Raw genomic sequence first — 18,202 nt, 5'->3', positions numbered from 1 at the left:
TTTATTTATTTCATAGAGATTAGTCCTCCAGTCAACCTGCCCCACCTTGGTGATCCCCTAATCTACAACTCAAGGATCAAATGTTTCAAAATATTTGTAGACTTTTTAATGAATATTGAGGCTGTTGAGGTCCTCTCTTCTTGCATGGGGACCACATATTCTGGTACAATTTTTTTGGGGGTTGAGTCGGGTGGGGTTGATGTCTATGGATCTGCTTGGAGGCTGCCATAGATTTCAGTGTCGCAATATTTCTTATGCTACCAGGAGAAAGGTTCATGCTAATTGTAGAAACTGAAGCAACAATGATATATAGAAAGGCTACAATAATATCATCATATGCGTCTCCTGTTTATTGTGTATTTAAAACTATCATTCTTTCTGCAATTTATAGGCACTGGACAACTGTCGAGAATCTCCTCCGACAGACTGGCCCGCAGCAGCTTATGTTCTAATTGGCAGGGAAGATTTGGCACTGTCATGTGTTGAACATTTGAGCAAATCCAAGGAAATCGAATCCCGAATGAGTTTGAATTTGATCTCTATATCTACTCCTTACATGTTACGTTTGCACCCTGTTACAATCCCTTCATCAATTTCTGATCCTATGGGATTGGAAGGTGTCAAGATTGAAGATGCCGATTCCCTTGATGGATCTATGGCAGATGGCATGGAGCATATCTTCAATTCCAGTACACAGTTGCGCTATGGTCGAGATCTGCGGCTGAATGAGGTTTGTTTTCTTTTTTGCACTGGGCCAATAATAGTTGTAAATCTGATGTATCCAATTTTACCTGTTAGTTTATGTCTTTACATGAATGCATGTACCGTCACTTAATTGTTGGAATCCTCCATGTTTTCATACAGGCAACTTAGATAAAAGAAGCTCTTGATTGGCTGATGTTACCATGCTTATTTGGTAGGGTTTGGATTGTTGCATCCCAGACCAGGCTGGGATAATGACATAATGTAAGTATGTAACTTGATACATGCATGGGAAAGGGAAGAGATAATATAAGAATGAGAGACAATAGGGTAGGAGAGAAAATAGGGAAGATGGTAGGAAATAAATAAAAAAGATGAAACGGACGATAACAATAGATAAATAGGGGATTGGCCTTGCGAACGAAGCCATGACGATGTCTTGGCCTAATTTGGAGGTGGCTACCCTCTTATCAGAATAACATCAAGAGAGGTAATTTAGGATTCTCATTGCTTTCCATTCTTTGAAGATTACCCCTATTGACAGGGATTACAGTAATCATAATAACCACTAATAACTTCTACAAATCACAATTCCCACAAATAAATAACAACTAACCCTTATCAACTCAAAAACTCACTCTTAACTACCCACACAATTAACTACATTTGAGCACACATAAGTAACACACATTTCCTGCACTCCCCATTTTGTACACATAACATAACCTCAGGTTCCAAAACCCTAGTTCAGCTTGCTATGGGCCACTATGAGTGATAAAGACTCAAAATAATAAGGATAGTGGCTGTTTCGTAAATTCAGAAACAGTTTAGGACCTCTTGGAAGAAGTAAACAGAAACTGGGACAAGAAAGAAATTAAAGCAGGCCTGGGGACTCTTCTAAAGTTTAAAATCAGAACTAGACAGTTTTAACAGAGTTTAGGAAGGAGACCCTTTCAGGGTAAATATGTCCTTGTGAGGTAGATAAATATACTTGGCAGCAGTACAGCCGCAAGAAGAAACAGGGCAGCCGCTGAACGGTGGACCTGATTTCTGGTGGTCGAACCAGCCAACTGGGCTGGGTGTTTAGTTAGTTCACATGAGGTAACTAGATATAGGAATCTTAAATATTTAGTTGTCTTTTATTTCTGCACATGTGTTTTAGGAATCTTAATTATTTACTTGTCTTTATTTCAGCACATGTCTTTTATTTCAGTACCTTGTAATCGCCCAGTAGGATTTGATTTCCAGTTTCCTAGTTTGAAACTTTGACTAGGATTTTGTTTTAAGATCTATAAAGACAATGTAAGGCTCAAAGCCTCCTCACAATTTGATTAATGAGATTATTTGTGCTTTTGGCTGGAATTTTCTGTGAGAAACAGATTGGGTGAGAGGCCGTAACCTGAGATGATTTCTTACCCTCTTTTCTACCTTCTTCTTCCTATCTTCTGACTTTCTCCATCGATTTCTCTCTGTGTGTTCTTCTATCTGATCTGAGCTGCATTCGAGTGGAGGATTTGCTGCTGATTTATGATTTTGACTGGTCTTCCATCCTATATCAGATCTCTATCATCAATTAAGATCAAATCAGTGATTGATTTCTGATTAATTGAACCTGCACATATGCTGTATTATCCCCTATTTCTGCAAATAGAAATCTGATCATTGAACCTGAACCATTAATCGGATTACACTCAAACTTTGGGAAAACAAAGGCCTACCCTAGAGCTATACTTGACCTGGTTTGGGGGGCTTCCTGAAGTCCGGTTTGTGTGCTACTTAAGAATCTCTTGAACATTCACCCAAAAAAAAAAAAAAAAAAAAAAAAAAAAAAGAATCTCTCAAACCTTCAACTTTTGTTACCGGAATTTTTATTTCTCTAATTACTTCTAATCTGGCCATTAGATTGTGATCATATTTTGGGGATCGGTAAAGCTACCCTGGGGGAAGAATCAATCTGAATTTTGGAAGGCCTGACCTACGGATTGGATTTAATTTCTGTTTGATTGATTTCTGAAATTTCTCTTTCATAACTGAGATTCTTTAATTACTCTCAAATTACCCAACCATTCTCTCTTATCTTCGGAAGGGTTTATGTTAACAGAAAAACTAGGGTAGAATGCTTGGATGATCAATAAGATCACACAAGCCTTTATGTTTAATAAGCAAAGGAAAAGAAAAATTACAAGTGTGCCCCCACTTCCACCGCCCCTCATTAATTAGCGTTGGTGGAAGGGGAAAAGGCCAAGAATGCCCCCGCAGCACTAGTTACATATTTCAACAGTTTAAATACTTGTTATGGGGAATTGATTCTTAGAGTTTGACCTTCATCTGAGAAGGTTGACTTCTTGACTTTTGGGCTGTTTTATTTGGATCCTGTTGTGAGATTAGGTCTAGTGATTGTTACAGGTCTGGTCTTGCATTAAATTGGTATTAGAGATATGGCTGAAGAGAGCTCTAATAGCCAAAACAAGGCTCCAGAGTCACTTGAAGAGATAGTTTGAAAGTTGGTTGAAAGAATGACAAGTATATGGTATGATGACCGAGGTTATTATATCAATTATAAAAAAAATCGATATAAGTACATTGCCATAACTAACACATATGAGACCTTAATGAGAAAGAATATAAGGAAAACACCCCCGGAGTACCGGTACTAATGTCTTAACAAGGGAGGGTCTGCCCCTGCTTTTCAGCTGATGAATTCTCTGCATATGGTACTGGATGCTATATTCAGGTAAACTCCTGGAGTACACCTTTTTTCTTCTCTTTCAATGTCACCAGTCAGCGTATTATGGTATGTTGTATTTGCTTTTTTGTAAGGATTTGTTTGTGTGGAGATTTGCATGTGGTTTGCTGCACCTTCTACTTAATTTTGCACTTCTCCCTAAATTTGTGAGATATAGTTGCCATTTCTCCAAAAATTACTCCTTGAATATCAGTGACATCTGAATACATCATGGCTTCTTTATGCTTCCTAGGTTCGGCGCCTTTTGTGCTCAGCCAGACCTGTTGCCATCCAAACATCTACAAATCCTAGTGCCTCTGATCAGGACCATCAACAGGTGCGTTGAGCATTTGCTTCCTTGATGAATGCTACACTGCAGTTACTTTTGTTTTTACTAAAATGTTTGACTGGTGGAATGTTTCTGATCTATAAGGCTTAATGCTCTTCCAAGTAGCTGTTTAAGAATAATATCTTTGACTCTTTGACTTTACCGCTTCTAGTTGATATTTTTTAAAATATGGAATCATGAGTTTTTCCTGAGAACTAAGGGTACATATGTGATGAAAATACAATGTCATGTCTCAGAAATTAAGCTTGTTTTTGAGTCCTTATTCTTATGGATGCAATGGTATGAGATTTGGGTTTACCAAAAAAAAAAAAAGACAAAAAAGGAAAAAAAAGGCAATGATATGAGATACATAAAAATAGAGAACCTTTGACTTCTAGCTTGGGCTGCGATGAGGAGTTTCACTAAGCAGTTGAGTGGTATGTTTCTATCTTCTTTGATACTTGGCTCATATCTACTTAACCTTATTGGCTTATTCTAAGTTAGTATATGGGGATGGCTACACTAAACCTGTTACACCCTCTAACTCTATTGAGGGCCATAAATTACTTGAGCCATGCTCGTCTTTTCTCATCACTTCAGAAAAGTCATTTTAGGCCTGCCCTTTGTTTTTTAAGCTCCTCCGGTTTAACTATATCACTATTCCTTACCACATTCAGAGGCCTTCATTGCATGTGTCCATGTCACCTTAGATGACCCTCTCAACTTAACCCTTAGTAAAGCTACTCCTAAATTACCTCTAATGTGTTTATACCTTGTTTTATCTTTTCTGATTTTACCACTTATCCATTTCAACATCCTCATTACTTCACTAATTTTACTCATTTGTTGTTTCATTATTGGCCAACCTTCAGCTCCAAATATCATTGCTGGTTCCATAACCAGTCTAGAAAATTTTACTTTACTTATTAGTGCGATGTGTTGATCCTACTACACTCCAAAACCAACAGCAATTAGTAAAGCCACACTAATAGCAGGATAAGGACAACAGTTCCTCTTCTACATTTATATCATTTTATCAGATATCCAGTGTTTACAAGGTTTTATAGTTCCTTGAAAACATTTTGAAATCTACCCAAACTTGCCCTTTCCATATGGGTATGGAAAGAAATTACACTTTGTCAAAAGTTTGTTGGAAATCGAATATATTTTGCCTGGCTTTTGTTAAAACTCTTAAATGTGTGAAAACAGGTAATAATCAGTGAACACAGAAGAAAGGAAGAACAAGAAGAAAAAGAAGGAAGAAGAGAAGTAAAGAAGAAGGGGTGGATGCATCGCACACTAATTGCTGTCGGTTTTGGAGTATTGTGGAAGAGTAGGGGCAGAAAAGTATTGATGTGGCTAATTGTCCTTGTAATTATCAAGAAAGTTATAATTATACAAAAACCTTGTGCACAGTCCCTTGTAATCATAGAGAAGTCAATTAAATAAACACAAAACTGCCCTATTGATGTGGGTCAACACATCAGACACTAATTTTCCTTGTAATTATGCAAAGTTTATATTGCAACTAAACATGCTACCCTTATGATGTGGCTTTACTATTGGAAACTACTCTTCCACGACAGTAATAGAAATTTCGAGCCCAACGGAACAGTTCCTTTTCTATAAGAAACACGCTGCCCTAATGGAAGTTTGGAGCCCAATTATGGAGGTAAACAAGTGTAGGCGTAGAATTGTAATTAGTTATAAGAGAAAAGGACAAATCTGGAATAATAATGAGAATAGGATAAAACTGAATCAATTTCTGAAGAATAATGGCAAATCTGTAATTTCTAAAATATTCAAGGAGGTACTTGGTAGATGTAGATCAAGGAGAAAACAATAAAATAAGCTTTGAGGATGTAAATAGGTAAGGCAATAGGTCCAGATGGGGGTTCCAATAGAGGTGTGGAAGAGCTTAGGAATCTATGGATAATCTTTGCTGATTAAGTTGTTTAATAAGATTATGAGCACAAGAAAATGCCAGATGACGGAGGAGAAGCATCGTGGTTCCTGAGGGTTATATTTAAAGCTATAATAACTATAGAGGCATAAAACTTATGAGTCATACTAAGAAATTATGGGAGGGTAATTGAAGCTTGCCTGAGAAAAGAAATTAATATTCAGATATCCAAATTGGTTTTATGCCTGGAAGATCAACTACAAAAGCTATTTATTTAGTTAGCAAACTTACGGAAAGGTTTAGAGAATGTAAGAAGAATCTCCATATGCTCTTATCTAATCTCTTCATGTTTATGTTAGTAATCAATCATAAAATGTTTTTGTTTTAGATTTTTTCTAGTTCATAGTTCAATGGTTTGATGGTGTAATGCAATGCAATTTCTTTATTTTTTATTTAATTCCTATGATATCTACACTATAGATCTTCAGGTTGCTAACTCAATGGTAGATTACTCGGCTTTTAAGTGCGGCAATGATCTTGTACACAATTGGACGAAGCAAGTATCAACCTAGAAACAGCTGATGATAGTGTCCCTAGAGAGTTAATTTGACAAGTATTAGAGAAGAAAAGCGTTTCAAGTTAGTATATGGATACAGTTAAAGATATTTGTGTATATATAATAATAATAATGATGATGATGATGATGATGGTGTGTGTCTAGTGTAGTGAATTCCCAATTACAATTAGTTTACCTCAAGGATCAGTTTTTATCCCATATTTGTTTGCGCTAATCATAGGTGAATTGATTGGAGACATTCAAGATCAGATTCTTTGGTATATGTTTTGTTGCTAATGATATTGTTTTGGTGGATGAAACTAAAGCAAGGATAAATACCAAGTTGGAATTATGGAGATCAATCTTGGAATCAAAAGGTTTTAAGATAAGTAGAACAAATACAAAATATATGGTGTGTAACTTAGTGACTGTAGCAATATTAGAAATAGAAAACGGACACTAACAATCTGGGAGAAGAGAGAAAAAGAATTGAGGAAGAAAGGAGAAAAAGTAGACTGCTGCAACAGAGAAAACAGTCCATACCTTGCCGCAATACCTTGCTGTCATTATATATAATGTGAAGAGTTACAAACCACAAGGACTAGAAGACTCTTTTGTCCTTGCGGTAACATTATACTAATTTGACTAAGCAACTAACATAACTGAAGTCTTAAAGTAACTAAAACTGGAACAAAATACCACTACGCAAGGTTTTGATAATAGAACCCCTGCGGTACAGCATACATAACACTCCCCCTCAAGCTGGAGCATATAAATCACCTATGCCCAGCTTGAAACAGCCCTTCCAGAAAGTAGGGTTAAACAGAGGCTTGCTAAACATATCACCCAATTGATCTGTAGAAAACATAGAAGGAATATCAATCAACTTCCTCTTTTCTACACTCCCTCAGAAAGTGACAGTCAACTTCAATGTGTTTGGTCCTTTCACAAATTACTGGGTTACTAGCAATATGGATAGCAACTTGATTATCACAGAACATCTTCATCGGTTTAGTAAAAGGAAACCCCAACCCTTGAAGTAATGATTTCAATGGCTCAGCCACATCAATTCAACTGTAGTACGAGCCATAGCTTTATACTCAACCTCAACACTGGATCTAGCCAAATCTGTTTGCTTCTTGCTTATCCACATGATAAGATTTCCACCAGTGAATGTACAATAATATGTTGTAGACCTTCTATCACTGCCAACACCAAGAACCAGCTTGATCTGCATTAGAATATCCAAAAAAATCATTACGTTGATGAGGCCGATAAATGACCCCCTTTTTTGGAGCTCCCTTAAGATACCTTAATATTTGACATGCTGCTTCCGAGTGAGGCTTCTTAGGTGATTTTATAAGCTGGCGAATAACTCCAACAACAAAGGATAAGTCAGGTCTAGTAATTGTAAGGTAAATGAGTTTCCCTTCTCCTGTATTGGTGCTTGTCATCAAATTCCTTGCCATCATTTATCTCAAAATTCTGATGTGAATCCAAAAGTGTCAACTGGTCTAGAAGCATGCATACTAGTTTCAGATAGAGGTCTAACCCATATTTTCTCAAAAAAAAAAAAAAAAAAGAAAAAGAAAAAAAAAAGATCAACCCAGTGCACGAGGCTCCTGCTACTGCAAGGTATGGGAGGGGCAAGTGTGTACACAACTTTACCCCTGCTTCGTAGAAGAGGATGTTTCCAAGTTTTGAACCTGTGACCAACAGGTTGCAATAGTGCAACTTAACCGTTGTGCCACTGGCTTGCCCACTAACCCATATTTTCTCTATGATAAATTAATCCCTTTTTTACTTTGAAGCCCTTCAATACCAAGGAATCGACATACCCAACCAATACATACACTCTAGAATCCTAGCGGTGTAATATGGAGTGATCAAAATAACATTGTGAGAATCCGCACCGAGTAACAATTTAACTGAACTTATAGAATCAAGCTCTAGGTAATTGTTTTAAACCATAAATTTCCTTATGTAACTTACTGACTCTGTGAGCATTCACCTCTTGAGTAACTTGCCCTGGAGATTTCTCTATATACACCTCTTCATGTGGATCACCATTGTTACAACACCACGATCCAACAAGACCAAATACACCTAGAAACTCAACAACCATATGGGAAAGCATTCTTGATATCCAATTGATAGAGAGGCCATTCTAAATTCACCACTAAGGAGACTAGCGGTTGGAGCATCATCAAAAGCACAAGAGTAGGTGCATCATCAAGAATGCTTTCCTATATGGTGATCTAGTGGTTGGAGCATCATCAAAAGCACAAGAGTAGGAGCATCATCAAGAATGGTTTCCTCTATAGTGGTCTAGTAGTTGTCATGGCGCCAAGGCGAACCAAGGCGGTGGAGGGTTGTCTAAGCGCTTAGGTGAGAAGGTGCCCGTCTTAAGGCAAACAAAGTGACCCAAGTGTTATTTTTTATTTTCCTATTTTCTAACATTATTTAGTAAGCTATATATACCTTATATCGTGACAAATCAACATTAAGCCACATCAAGTCATTAAAAATTAATATTTAGCTACATCAAATCTTAAAAATTCAACATTAAGTCACAGTAAATTATAAAAAATGAACATCTAGAGAAATGCTCTTGTTTTATAACAAGTTTGATTGGTAAAATGATTTTATTTCACATGAGACTCTTTATATTATGTATAAAATAAAACTAACTTTCCAATAAGTCTAAGATTGCTTAAATCTGAGTTGTAATGACAAAGTTATGCTCCGGTCAAACTTATTTTAAAGTGCGCGAATGCTGTTAAAATCGACTGAATGAAAATAATTTTATGGATATCAAAACAAAAAAATATTTTACCGGACTTTTGATTTTTAGCAATGTTTTAACATGATAGGATTTATAAAATTTTCATAATTGAGAAAAACCCCAACATTTAAAATTTGAAAATCACCCCTATAACCAAAATCCAGTTTTTGTTCTTGGATTAGAGGGTTGACTTTTTATCCTTTTGAAATTTGATTCTTAAACTATTTTTATTGGATTCAAATAGGGGGTATTTGCTTATTTTGGCATAAATAAGTGCCAAAACATAAAGCGACATGCAGTGCAGCAAGGTGACTGTTGCCTATTCCCAGGAAAACCACTTGGATGCCAAGTCGTCACCTTGGCAATGCCTTGACAACTATGATCTAGTGGTTGGAGCATCATCAAAAGCACAAGAGTCGGAATATGAGATGTGCGACCGACATCTGTGTTAGGGGAAGAGCTGTTGCAACTTGCAAGAGGTGAAAAATATGCAATTTTTTTATAAAATGTAACATCGTCACTGACAACTGCCGTTGAGTAAGAGTAACATAATACTTATATCCTTTTTGAGTTCTAGAGTAACCAAGAAAATTATACTTGACTGCCCTAGGAGACAACTTCTCTACCTCTTAAAGGAATTGGTCCTTTGATATCATAAATTGTTAAAAATAGCATGCATGCTGATAGACATATTTCTGAAATGAGATATAGTAACCTAGTTGTTACAAATATGCTTGAACAGTAGTCGAGGATGGACAGAGCTCTCGTTGTTGCATTTGACTTGGGGTGGAGATACTAGATGAGAGCTGTCATAAGAGCATATTAATACATTCAGTTTTTCCTAGAATGTGTACAAGTGCAATCGTTCTGTTGACAGTATTTGTGAGGTAAGAGAGGTGCCAAGCTAAAACATATTCCTGAAACATTAAATCTTAACACCAAAGCCCATACACTAGACCATGGACTCTGAAAGTGAAACCCTAAACCAAAACCAAAACCAAAACCAAAACCAAAATAAACTCTAGACCTTAAAATGTCTGAAACCTAAGTGTGGAAACTTAGTGGATGGTCATGGCTGCACCTTTGTCAAAGAAGGCAATGAGCTTAATGGGCTTATCGTATTTCTTCGTACGACCAAAGGGAGGACTGCAGAAAGACAAGGAGGAGGTTGGGTAGGGATACATACCATGGAGGGTTGTTAGGTTGAATGAAAGGGGTTAATTGGTAGAGGGGATCAAATTCCTTGGACTCGGGGTCAGTATCAGATTATATGTTTCTTATTTTGTTATGGTTGCTGTGAAAGTATGAATGCTTTATTAAGGTAGCTTTCATGTGCTAAATTGTTTTATTATATAATTCTGTGTTAGCTTCATAGAATATGGAAAAGTGAGCAGCTTTTGTTATGCCTGCAGCGTGAGAACTTTTTACTACCTGTGCTGAAGCCCTTCGCTCATTTATTCCATTTTTCTCCTTGCATTTTTGTTTCTTCCTAATTGCCATATGTAGGCACAGCTATGGCAGCTAGCCCAAAGGACCACAGCTCTTCCTCTTGGCCGTGGTGCATTTACTCTTGCTACCACCTGCACTCTTTTGACAGAGGTACTGCTCCCTAGGGCTTTCCAGATTTAATTGAATCCCTAAATTATAGTTCTTGCCATCGCTTTAATGATATTTACTGAAACTTTGTAGGTCTTTCTAGTCCCAAAGCTTAATTTGTCAGGTCGATTGCCAGCCCAACAGAATGCAACTGTATGTTCTTTTTAATATCATGTTATCATTTACTTGTTAATTAGTGGTTTTGGTTTCCTTTATAATCAGTTATGCTTAACTTGTTACAAGCTTTTGTTTTTCTATAATCAAATGTTTTCTCCTAAAAGTTTTCTTGTGGATCATGGTTGTTTGTTTCTAATTCTTAAATTTTAAAGAGAATGCTAATAAATTAATATATTTTTTTCTGTTACAAAGAAGGTATTTTTCAGTTATGTTTCATTCAGAGCTTGTTTCTTCTTGTTTAACCATTCCTTTAATAGTTATTACCATTGTCAGAGTTCAGATTACATCAAGACCAATTTATTGTGTTTACGTGGTAATTGATAAAATAGAGAACATGTTTGCAAACTGCAACAACAACAACCATAACCTTATCCCAACTTAACGGGGTCGGCTACATGGATCCGAGTAAGATCAAAGATAATAGTAAGTATAATAATATAAGTTCAAAAGAGGAAAAGGAGGTAAAATAAGAAGTCAAAGCAGCAGTCAAAGCAGCATCCTTGGAACATTCCCTACAAGGGATCGGCCACAGGGGTCTTCGTCCTCCAGTTACCTCTATCTGCGGTCATACTAGAATCGAGCCCTATCAGATGCATATCTTTTCTTACTACTTCATCAATAGTCATCTTAGGTCTGCCTCTCCTTCTAGCTCCGTGTAATTAAAACTAGTCACTCTTTCTTACTGGGGCATCCATGGGTCTCCCTTAAACATGGCCATACCACCTCAATCGGCTCTCGCGGAGCTTGTCCTGGATTGGTGCAACCCCTAACTCTTTTCTAATACAATCATTCTTTACTCTGTCTCTCCTGGTCTTGCCTCACATCCCTCTCAACATTCTCATCTCTGCTACCCCCAATTTATTTAAATTACTCTTCTTTATTGCCCAACACTCCGCCCTATACGTCATAGCGGGTCGTATTACTGTCCTGTAGAATTTACCCTTGAGTTCAACAGGCATACGTTTGTCACATAGCACTACCAACGCACTTCTCCACTTCATCCATCCCACTTTAATTCTGTGAGAGACATGATTCTCAATATCACCCTCTTTGCCAATGATTGACCCTAGATATTTAAAATAGTTACTTTGTGATAGTTCTCACTCCTCAAGTTTTGCCCCTTCGTCACCTCTCATAGTTTGACTAAAAGGACACATCATATACTCCGTCTTTGATCTACTTATCCTAAAACCTCTTGATTTTAAGTTAGATCTCCATAGCTCCAGTTTAGTATTAATCCCTTCCACTGTCTCATCAATCAAAATAATATCATTGGCGAAAAGCATACACCACGGGACCTGGTCTTGGATGTGCCTGGTTAGATCATCCATGATGAGAACAAACATATAAGGGCTCAAGGCAGATCCTTGGTGTAACCCCATGTAACCTTTGAGTTTGCAAACTGCATAGAGGTGAAAAATCTTGAACAATATTCTGGCTAGTCAGTTCTTTAGAGATTGGAGGTCCTTAATTTTTCTAAGGGAGGTGGTCTCTAGGCCGGTAAGTGAGGCAGTCGCATTAGAATATTATCTTGGTGTGGAGGCTTCGGCACAAGCTTGGGAGGCCCACAAGTTGTTGGTGGCAGATTTTTTTTTTGGATGAATAAATAATTTATTATCTAGAGGAAGAATATACAAGGGAAAAGAGGGGGGGATGGGGATACAGGAAATCACAAAAACCAAAGAGGCCCAAAAGAGGGGATACAAAGGCCAGAAGGCCAAACTATGGGCTGGGCTGGGGGGGAGACCCCAAAAGACAACAATGAGCCTGTTCCTTGGGGTATTTCTGATAGGTCTATGGTGGATAGTGCCAATCTTGGAGTTGACCTTAAAGAAGATGTCATTCCAAATCTTGTCAAAAGAACGAGAGTTGGAAGTCCATTTTCGGAGATTGCACTCCATCCAAATATGGTTGATTGCTGCAACTAAAGTGAGTTCCTCTATTGTATCGCATATGGTAGAACCACCAAAAGTCATGTCAATCCAGAGCTACTCTCTAGACAAAGGAAGAGTGGGTCTATAGGATGGCTAAATGGATCTAAGGGCCTTCTTCCAAACGGAAGAGGAGAAGGGGCAAGAGAAGAAGAGGTGGGTGACATCTTCGGTGCTATTCCATCACAGGTAGTAGGAGGGGGAGGCCTAGATGTGTCTATAGATAAGAAAAGATTGGGTGGGTAGGCAGTTGGTGAGAGCATGCCAAACAGTGAAACTTTGGCGGGGGATGTGGCCTTTAAACTATGTGGTTTTGTACCAAGGAGCAGTCGGGACTTGATACGAATGAATTCCCAACTTGAGGCCGAAGTGAAGAAGCCCATAGAGAGGCATCCGAAGGACCTTATCATCCCTACCACGATGGCTAGGAGGAATGGGAGGGAGATCAGACCAAACTTCAGAGAGAGGTGGGGGGGGGGAACGGGGAGAGGACCAGCCAGTGGGGGAGAGGATGGAGGAGACCAGAGAAGGTCTGGGGAGCCTGGAGGTGTAAAGGATCTAGGAGTGATGAGGTTGACAAGGATGCCAGATGGGTGCCAGGGGTCAAGCCAAAGGGAGGTGAGGAGCCTTTGCCAATGGAGTAAGAGAGTCCTTTGAGAGCAATAGGCTTGGAGTTGAGAATAGAGCGCCAGCTTGAAGAAGCATCCGAGGAAGGGGCAACTCACCAAAGTGAATCGTTTTTAAGGGGAGAAGAATAGATGAGACCCAGATGCTATGGTGTTTGGAGGCAATTTTCTAAATGAGCTTGAGGACGCCAACATAGTTGGTCTCATTGATGGATCTAAGACCTAGGCCTCCTTCAGCCTTGGGGGAGCAGACTTTGGACCAGCTGATGGGCTGTAGGAATTTGGAGGATTCTGCTCCTTTCCAAAGGAAGGAACAAAGAAGGGAATCATTTTGGATATGGATGAGGGGATGGAGAAGATTCCAGGCCAATAGAGGTACAAGGATTGGATGACTGATTTGATGAGGACCAGACGGCCAACATAAGAGAGGAGCTTGCTTTTCCAAAGTAGCTTTGGGTAGTCATGTTATAGATTAGGCCATTTTATTTTCTTGGGTTTTATTGAGCCTGATTTGTAAGTCCATAAAGTGGGGCTGAAGTTAGCACACAGGATTATTAGTTAAGTCATAATTGTTTGAGTTAGATTGGGATACTTTATAGATTGTAGTAAGAGTTCTGTTGAGTCTATTTACTTGAGGTCAGTGTGTGAAACGGACTAGGAGTCCTTTTATGATTTAGTTTAGGAAATTTAAAAGGTTATATATATATATGTATACACCCTCCCATTGTTTTGGACATGTTTTGAGTAAGGAATTGAGTTTTCTCAAGAGTTTTGGAGCTGTTGAGCTGTGCATATGGGATTGATATTCCAGATGTAATCTCCCTCGTCCTAGTTTTGTTCATCTTTCTTCTCAGGTGTGATCTGTCATCCCTTTCTCTTTTATTATTTTCCTATTTTTTATTATAACTTCTTCAAATCTGAGTTTCTGAATCTGATTTCTGCCTGGATTTTTCTGGTTTTAATAATCTGTTTACACTCTTGAATGAATCCTGTTTTGAACCCTACTGTCCAACAGTTCTACAGCTCTTGAGTTTCCCTCTTCCCAGTAGGTTTGCTCCATATCTTTTGATGTAGCCATTAGAATGATAACACATTTCACAGATCTGTTCTACCTGTTAATTTGAGCATTCAACATAAATTTCAGGGTGATCAGAATTGATTTGATTGAGTTATCCAATTTCTCCTAATCCTTTTTTGTTCCTTTTTCCTACTGGATCTCACTGATTTGGGATAGATCTGCATCAGTAAATCTGTGGCAGCCTCCCTGGAATACTTCGTTTTTAGTTTTCCTAGACCAATAGGAGAAGGGGATTCTATTACACCGGAACCATCAATAGGGAACTGATGGCACATAGAACTGGGGTAGTGTTGCTGGTTAGAAAGGGATTTACTTGGATTGTAGAGGGAGGCTCAGCCAATGTTTTCAATGGATGATGGACCCAGTGCAGGTTCATTTGATGCCTTGTCTCTGGAATGCAGTTCTAGTTCTAGTGAATCCTGAAAATGCCGATGAGGTAGCTGAAAATAAGGCAAAACAAGAGGTTGCTCACCCAAGATTATGTTTTGGGGATGAAGTTCTGTTTTTATTGTTTTATTTTTCTTGTAGGTGAATTTCTGTGCATTGGATCTATAGAAGCCTTTGTGCATAGTCTTCTGGTTGAGTTTTTTGTTGTTGTTGTTGTTTTAGCGATAAATAGTGTCACAAGGACGACAGAATAGGATAGACCATGGCCTAGCTCCATAGAACACAAAATCTTAATAAATATCAACCATGAGCCCAATCATAGAGGAATAATGAAAACATCATTGTGGTTTGATTGGTTTCACAACCTCTTGTTTGCCAAAATTATCTGGCACCTCGTTGGTTTCCACTGGAATATAGGATGCATATGGAAACAGCAATCGTTCATCTTGTGAACTCTACAACCAGTGTATCACAATTGCAGAATCACCCTCTACAATTGGGTTAATAATCTATTATTCTGTTGATGTATTTTACCTCTAATGTGCTTGTAATATAATGCTATTTTCCCTTTTGTGGATTCCCCCAATATTGTTAGTTCTTTTCATGTTTATGGCCACTATAATTTTTCCTCAACAGGTTAATCTAGATCCTAACATTAGGAACATTCAAGAACTTAGATCTTGGCCGGAGTTTCACAATGCTGTGGCAACCGGGTTAAGGCTGGCTCCCTTTCAGGTTCGTTCTTCTTTTTCTATACAGTATATAGATAAGTCTGCCTCTATCTATGTTTGATTTAAATCATTTTTGTTGTTATGTAGATATACATTGTTGTGGCCATTAACAGGTTGAGCTTTTAGGATAAGCGGTTGTAACATGGTATGAAACCCAGGAGGTCGGTTGTTTGACCCCTGGGAAGTGTTCTGTGTTGTTGTGCCTCCCTTGGTGCCATGCATATTTGTCAAGGTGTCGCCTAGGTATCACCTAGGCATCCAGGTGGGTTTCTAAGGGTTGGACAGTTACCTGCCTTAACATAACCAGGCGGACAGCTTAGGAATCTGTGCATTGCCTAGGGTGCCTCGGGATACCTAGGCCTTAGGCGGTCGATTTTTTTTTACCTATGTTTCTTCCCTCCCTTAAGAATGATGTTTTTAACATATTTATTGGCTTGTGCACAAGGTTTTTATATGGGTGAGAAGCATGGGATCATTTAGTACCAAAAAAAAAAAAAAAAAAAAAAAAAATGAAATCGATCTTCACCAGTTCACTTCTCTTGTTTACTTATGCTTTTCCCCCCCCCCCACTAAATAATATTGTTTCAAACATAATGTTGTTGCTATAATGATTTTCCAAGATATAATGGCAAATTCGCACATAATTCAATATATAATGTTGTAAGCATAATTATATTATTGGTATACTAGATATATTGGATACATAAAAAAAAATACTAGGGCAATTAGGCGAGTGCCTTGTCGCCTAAGTGCTTAGGCAGCCCTCCAACGCCTTCGGTTGCCTAGGCGCCTTGACAAGTACCTTGCTACATGATGTTGTCACATGCAGAGCCATGTGTGTATGGGTCCTGTACATGCCGGGGTGTGGTGTTGTGTGTTGATATGTATTGTTGTAGCTGATGTTGGTTGATTGAGGTTGAAGAGTAGGAAGAACCGACAACAAACTCAGCTTTATGCCAACTTAATGGGGTCGGTTACATGGATCCGTGCAAAACAAAATAAGAGAAATGAAATTCAAATTAAAGTAAAATAGAGTAAAAGGGACAAAACACGGACCAAAAAAATGGGAAGATCTTAGCTAAATGGCGTCGATTACATGGATCCTAGCCCTCCAGTAGGCTCTATCCACGGTCATACTTGGGACATGCCCTAGACTATGCATGTCATTCCTCTCTGCTTCTCTTATAGTCATTTTGGCCTGCCCCTAACTCTTTTTGCTCCTTCAATCAGAATCAAATCAATCCTCCTTACTGAGGCATCCTCAGGACTCCATTGAACATGGCTATACCACCACAGTCGACTTGCTCAGAGCTTGTCATTCATTAATCAAGGCAACTCCCAGATCAGCTATAATATGCTTATTCCTTGCTTTATTCTTCCTAGTTTTGCCACACATCCATTTTAACATCTTCATCTCTGCGATGCATAGCTTCTCTTTATGACACTTCTTAACTACCCAGCATTCCACCCCACATCATAGCTGCTCATACAATAGTTCTATAAAATTCTCCCTTAAGCTTTAAAGGAATACGTTGGTCACACAACATTTTAGATGCATCTTTCCACTTCATCCATCACATTTTAATTCTCTGTGAAACATCATCCTCTATCACCTTTATTTATGGTTGACCTCAGATATCTACTAATCACTTTGTGGTATCTCTCTTCTCAATTTGCACCATATCATTGTCCACTATAGTGTAACTAAACACATCGTATACTCCATCTTCGATCTATTAATTTCAAAACCTTTTGTTTCCAAGGTTGATCTCCATCGCTCCAACTTACCGTTAGTCCATGCTTTATTCTCATCCACTAAAATGATGATTGGCGAAAAGCAGACACCGGGGGACTTCGTCTAGATAGCTCTTGGTTAACTCATCCATAATAAGCGCAAACAAATAGGGGCTCAAGGTTGATCTCTGATGTAACCTAATCGATTGGGAATTCATTACCTTGACCTCCCACAAATCCCACACTAGTCGCCATGCCCTCATACATGTCCTTGATTTTGATCCACGGTTCTAAATATCGGGTTTCGGCCAGGTGAAGGTCAAACCAAAATTTTTGGTCGAAATTTCCAAAACCTGGTCGAAACCAGGTTATTTTTGTCTGGTGATCGGTAGAAATTTAGTCCGAAATGTCTGAAATTTCCCAAATACCTAGTTTTGTCTCGGGTTGGGTTGAAGCCACCAGAATGTCTTTAGGGTTTTAGAACCATGATTATATACACATAGGTTCTCAACACCCCACTCTTAACTAGGATTTGTCTGATTAAATCTCTAAGGACTCTGTCATAAGCTTTTCGTAGGTCAGTAAAGACCATGTGGAGATCTTTCTTGTAAGTTCTATATCATTTCATGAGCCTCCTTAGTAGGTAAATAGCCTCTGTCGTGGATCTGCCTGACATAAAACCAAATTGGTCCTACGAAATATGAGTCTCTTTTCTTAGACAAGATTAAATAACCTTCTCTCGTAATTTCATAGTATGACTCATTACTTTTATGTTTCTATAATTACTTCAACTTTGAATATCACCTTTATTTTTGTAGATCAGAACTACGATGCTTCTCCTCCATTCATCTGGTAGTTTCCCTATGGTTATAATCTTATTCAACAGATTAGCTAACCACAACGTTTTCTCCAGATCTCTGTCTCCCCTTTATGCAGTCTCTGC

The 18,202-nt window shown here is 38.4% G+C and overlaps 1 protein-coding gene across 2 annotated transcripts in view; it reads left to right on the top strand.

Moving 5' to 3' along the window:
• LOC122071140 (anaphase-promoting complex subunit 1) overlaps positions 1-18,202 on the top strand; it is a 114,775-nt gene that overhangs the window by 31,633 nt on the left and 64,940 nt on the right. For both annotated transcript variants that reach the window (XM_042635436.1, XM_042635435.1), the window contains exons 12-16: positions 392-730; positions 3,681-3,764; positions 10,506-10,598; positions 10,689-10,748; positions 15,431-15,529. In XM_042635436.1, the coding sequence (XP_042491370.1) occupies positions 392-730; positions 3,681-3,764; positions 10,506-10,598; positions 10,689-10,748; positions 15,431-15,529 (675 nt within the window). The remainder of the gene's footprint in view (positions 1-391; positions 731-3,680; positions 3,765-10,505; positions 10,599-10,688; positions 10,749-15,430; positions 15,530-18,202) is intronic.

This window comes from Macadamia integrifolia, unplaced genomic scaffold (assembly GCF_013358625.1).
Source record: "Macadamia integrifolia cultivar HAES 741 unplaced genomic scaffold, SCU_Mint_v3 scaffold_18A, whole genome shotgun sequence".
In the NCBI taxonomy this organism is placed as follows: domain Eukaryota; kingdom Viridiplantae; phylum Streptophyta; class Magnoliopsida; order Proteales; family Proteaceae; genus Macadamia; species Macadamia integrifolia.
Note: the sequence above shows the minus strand (reverse complement) of the source record. Positions and strands in the feature narration are given on the sequence as shown.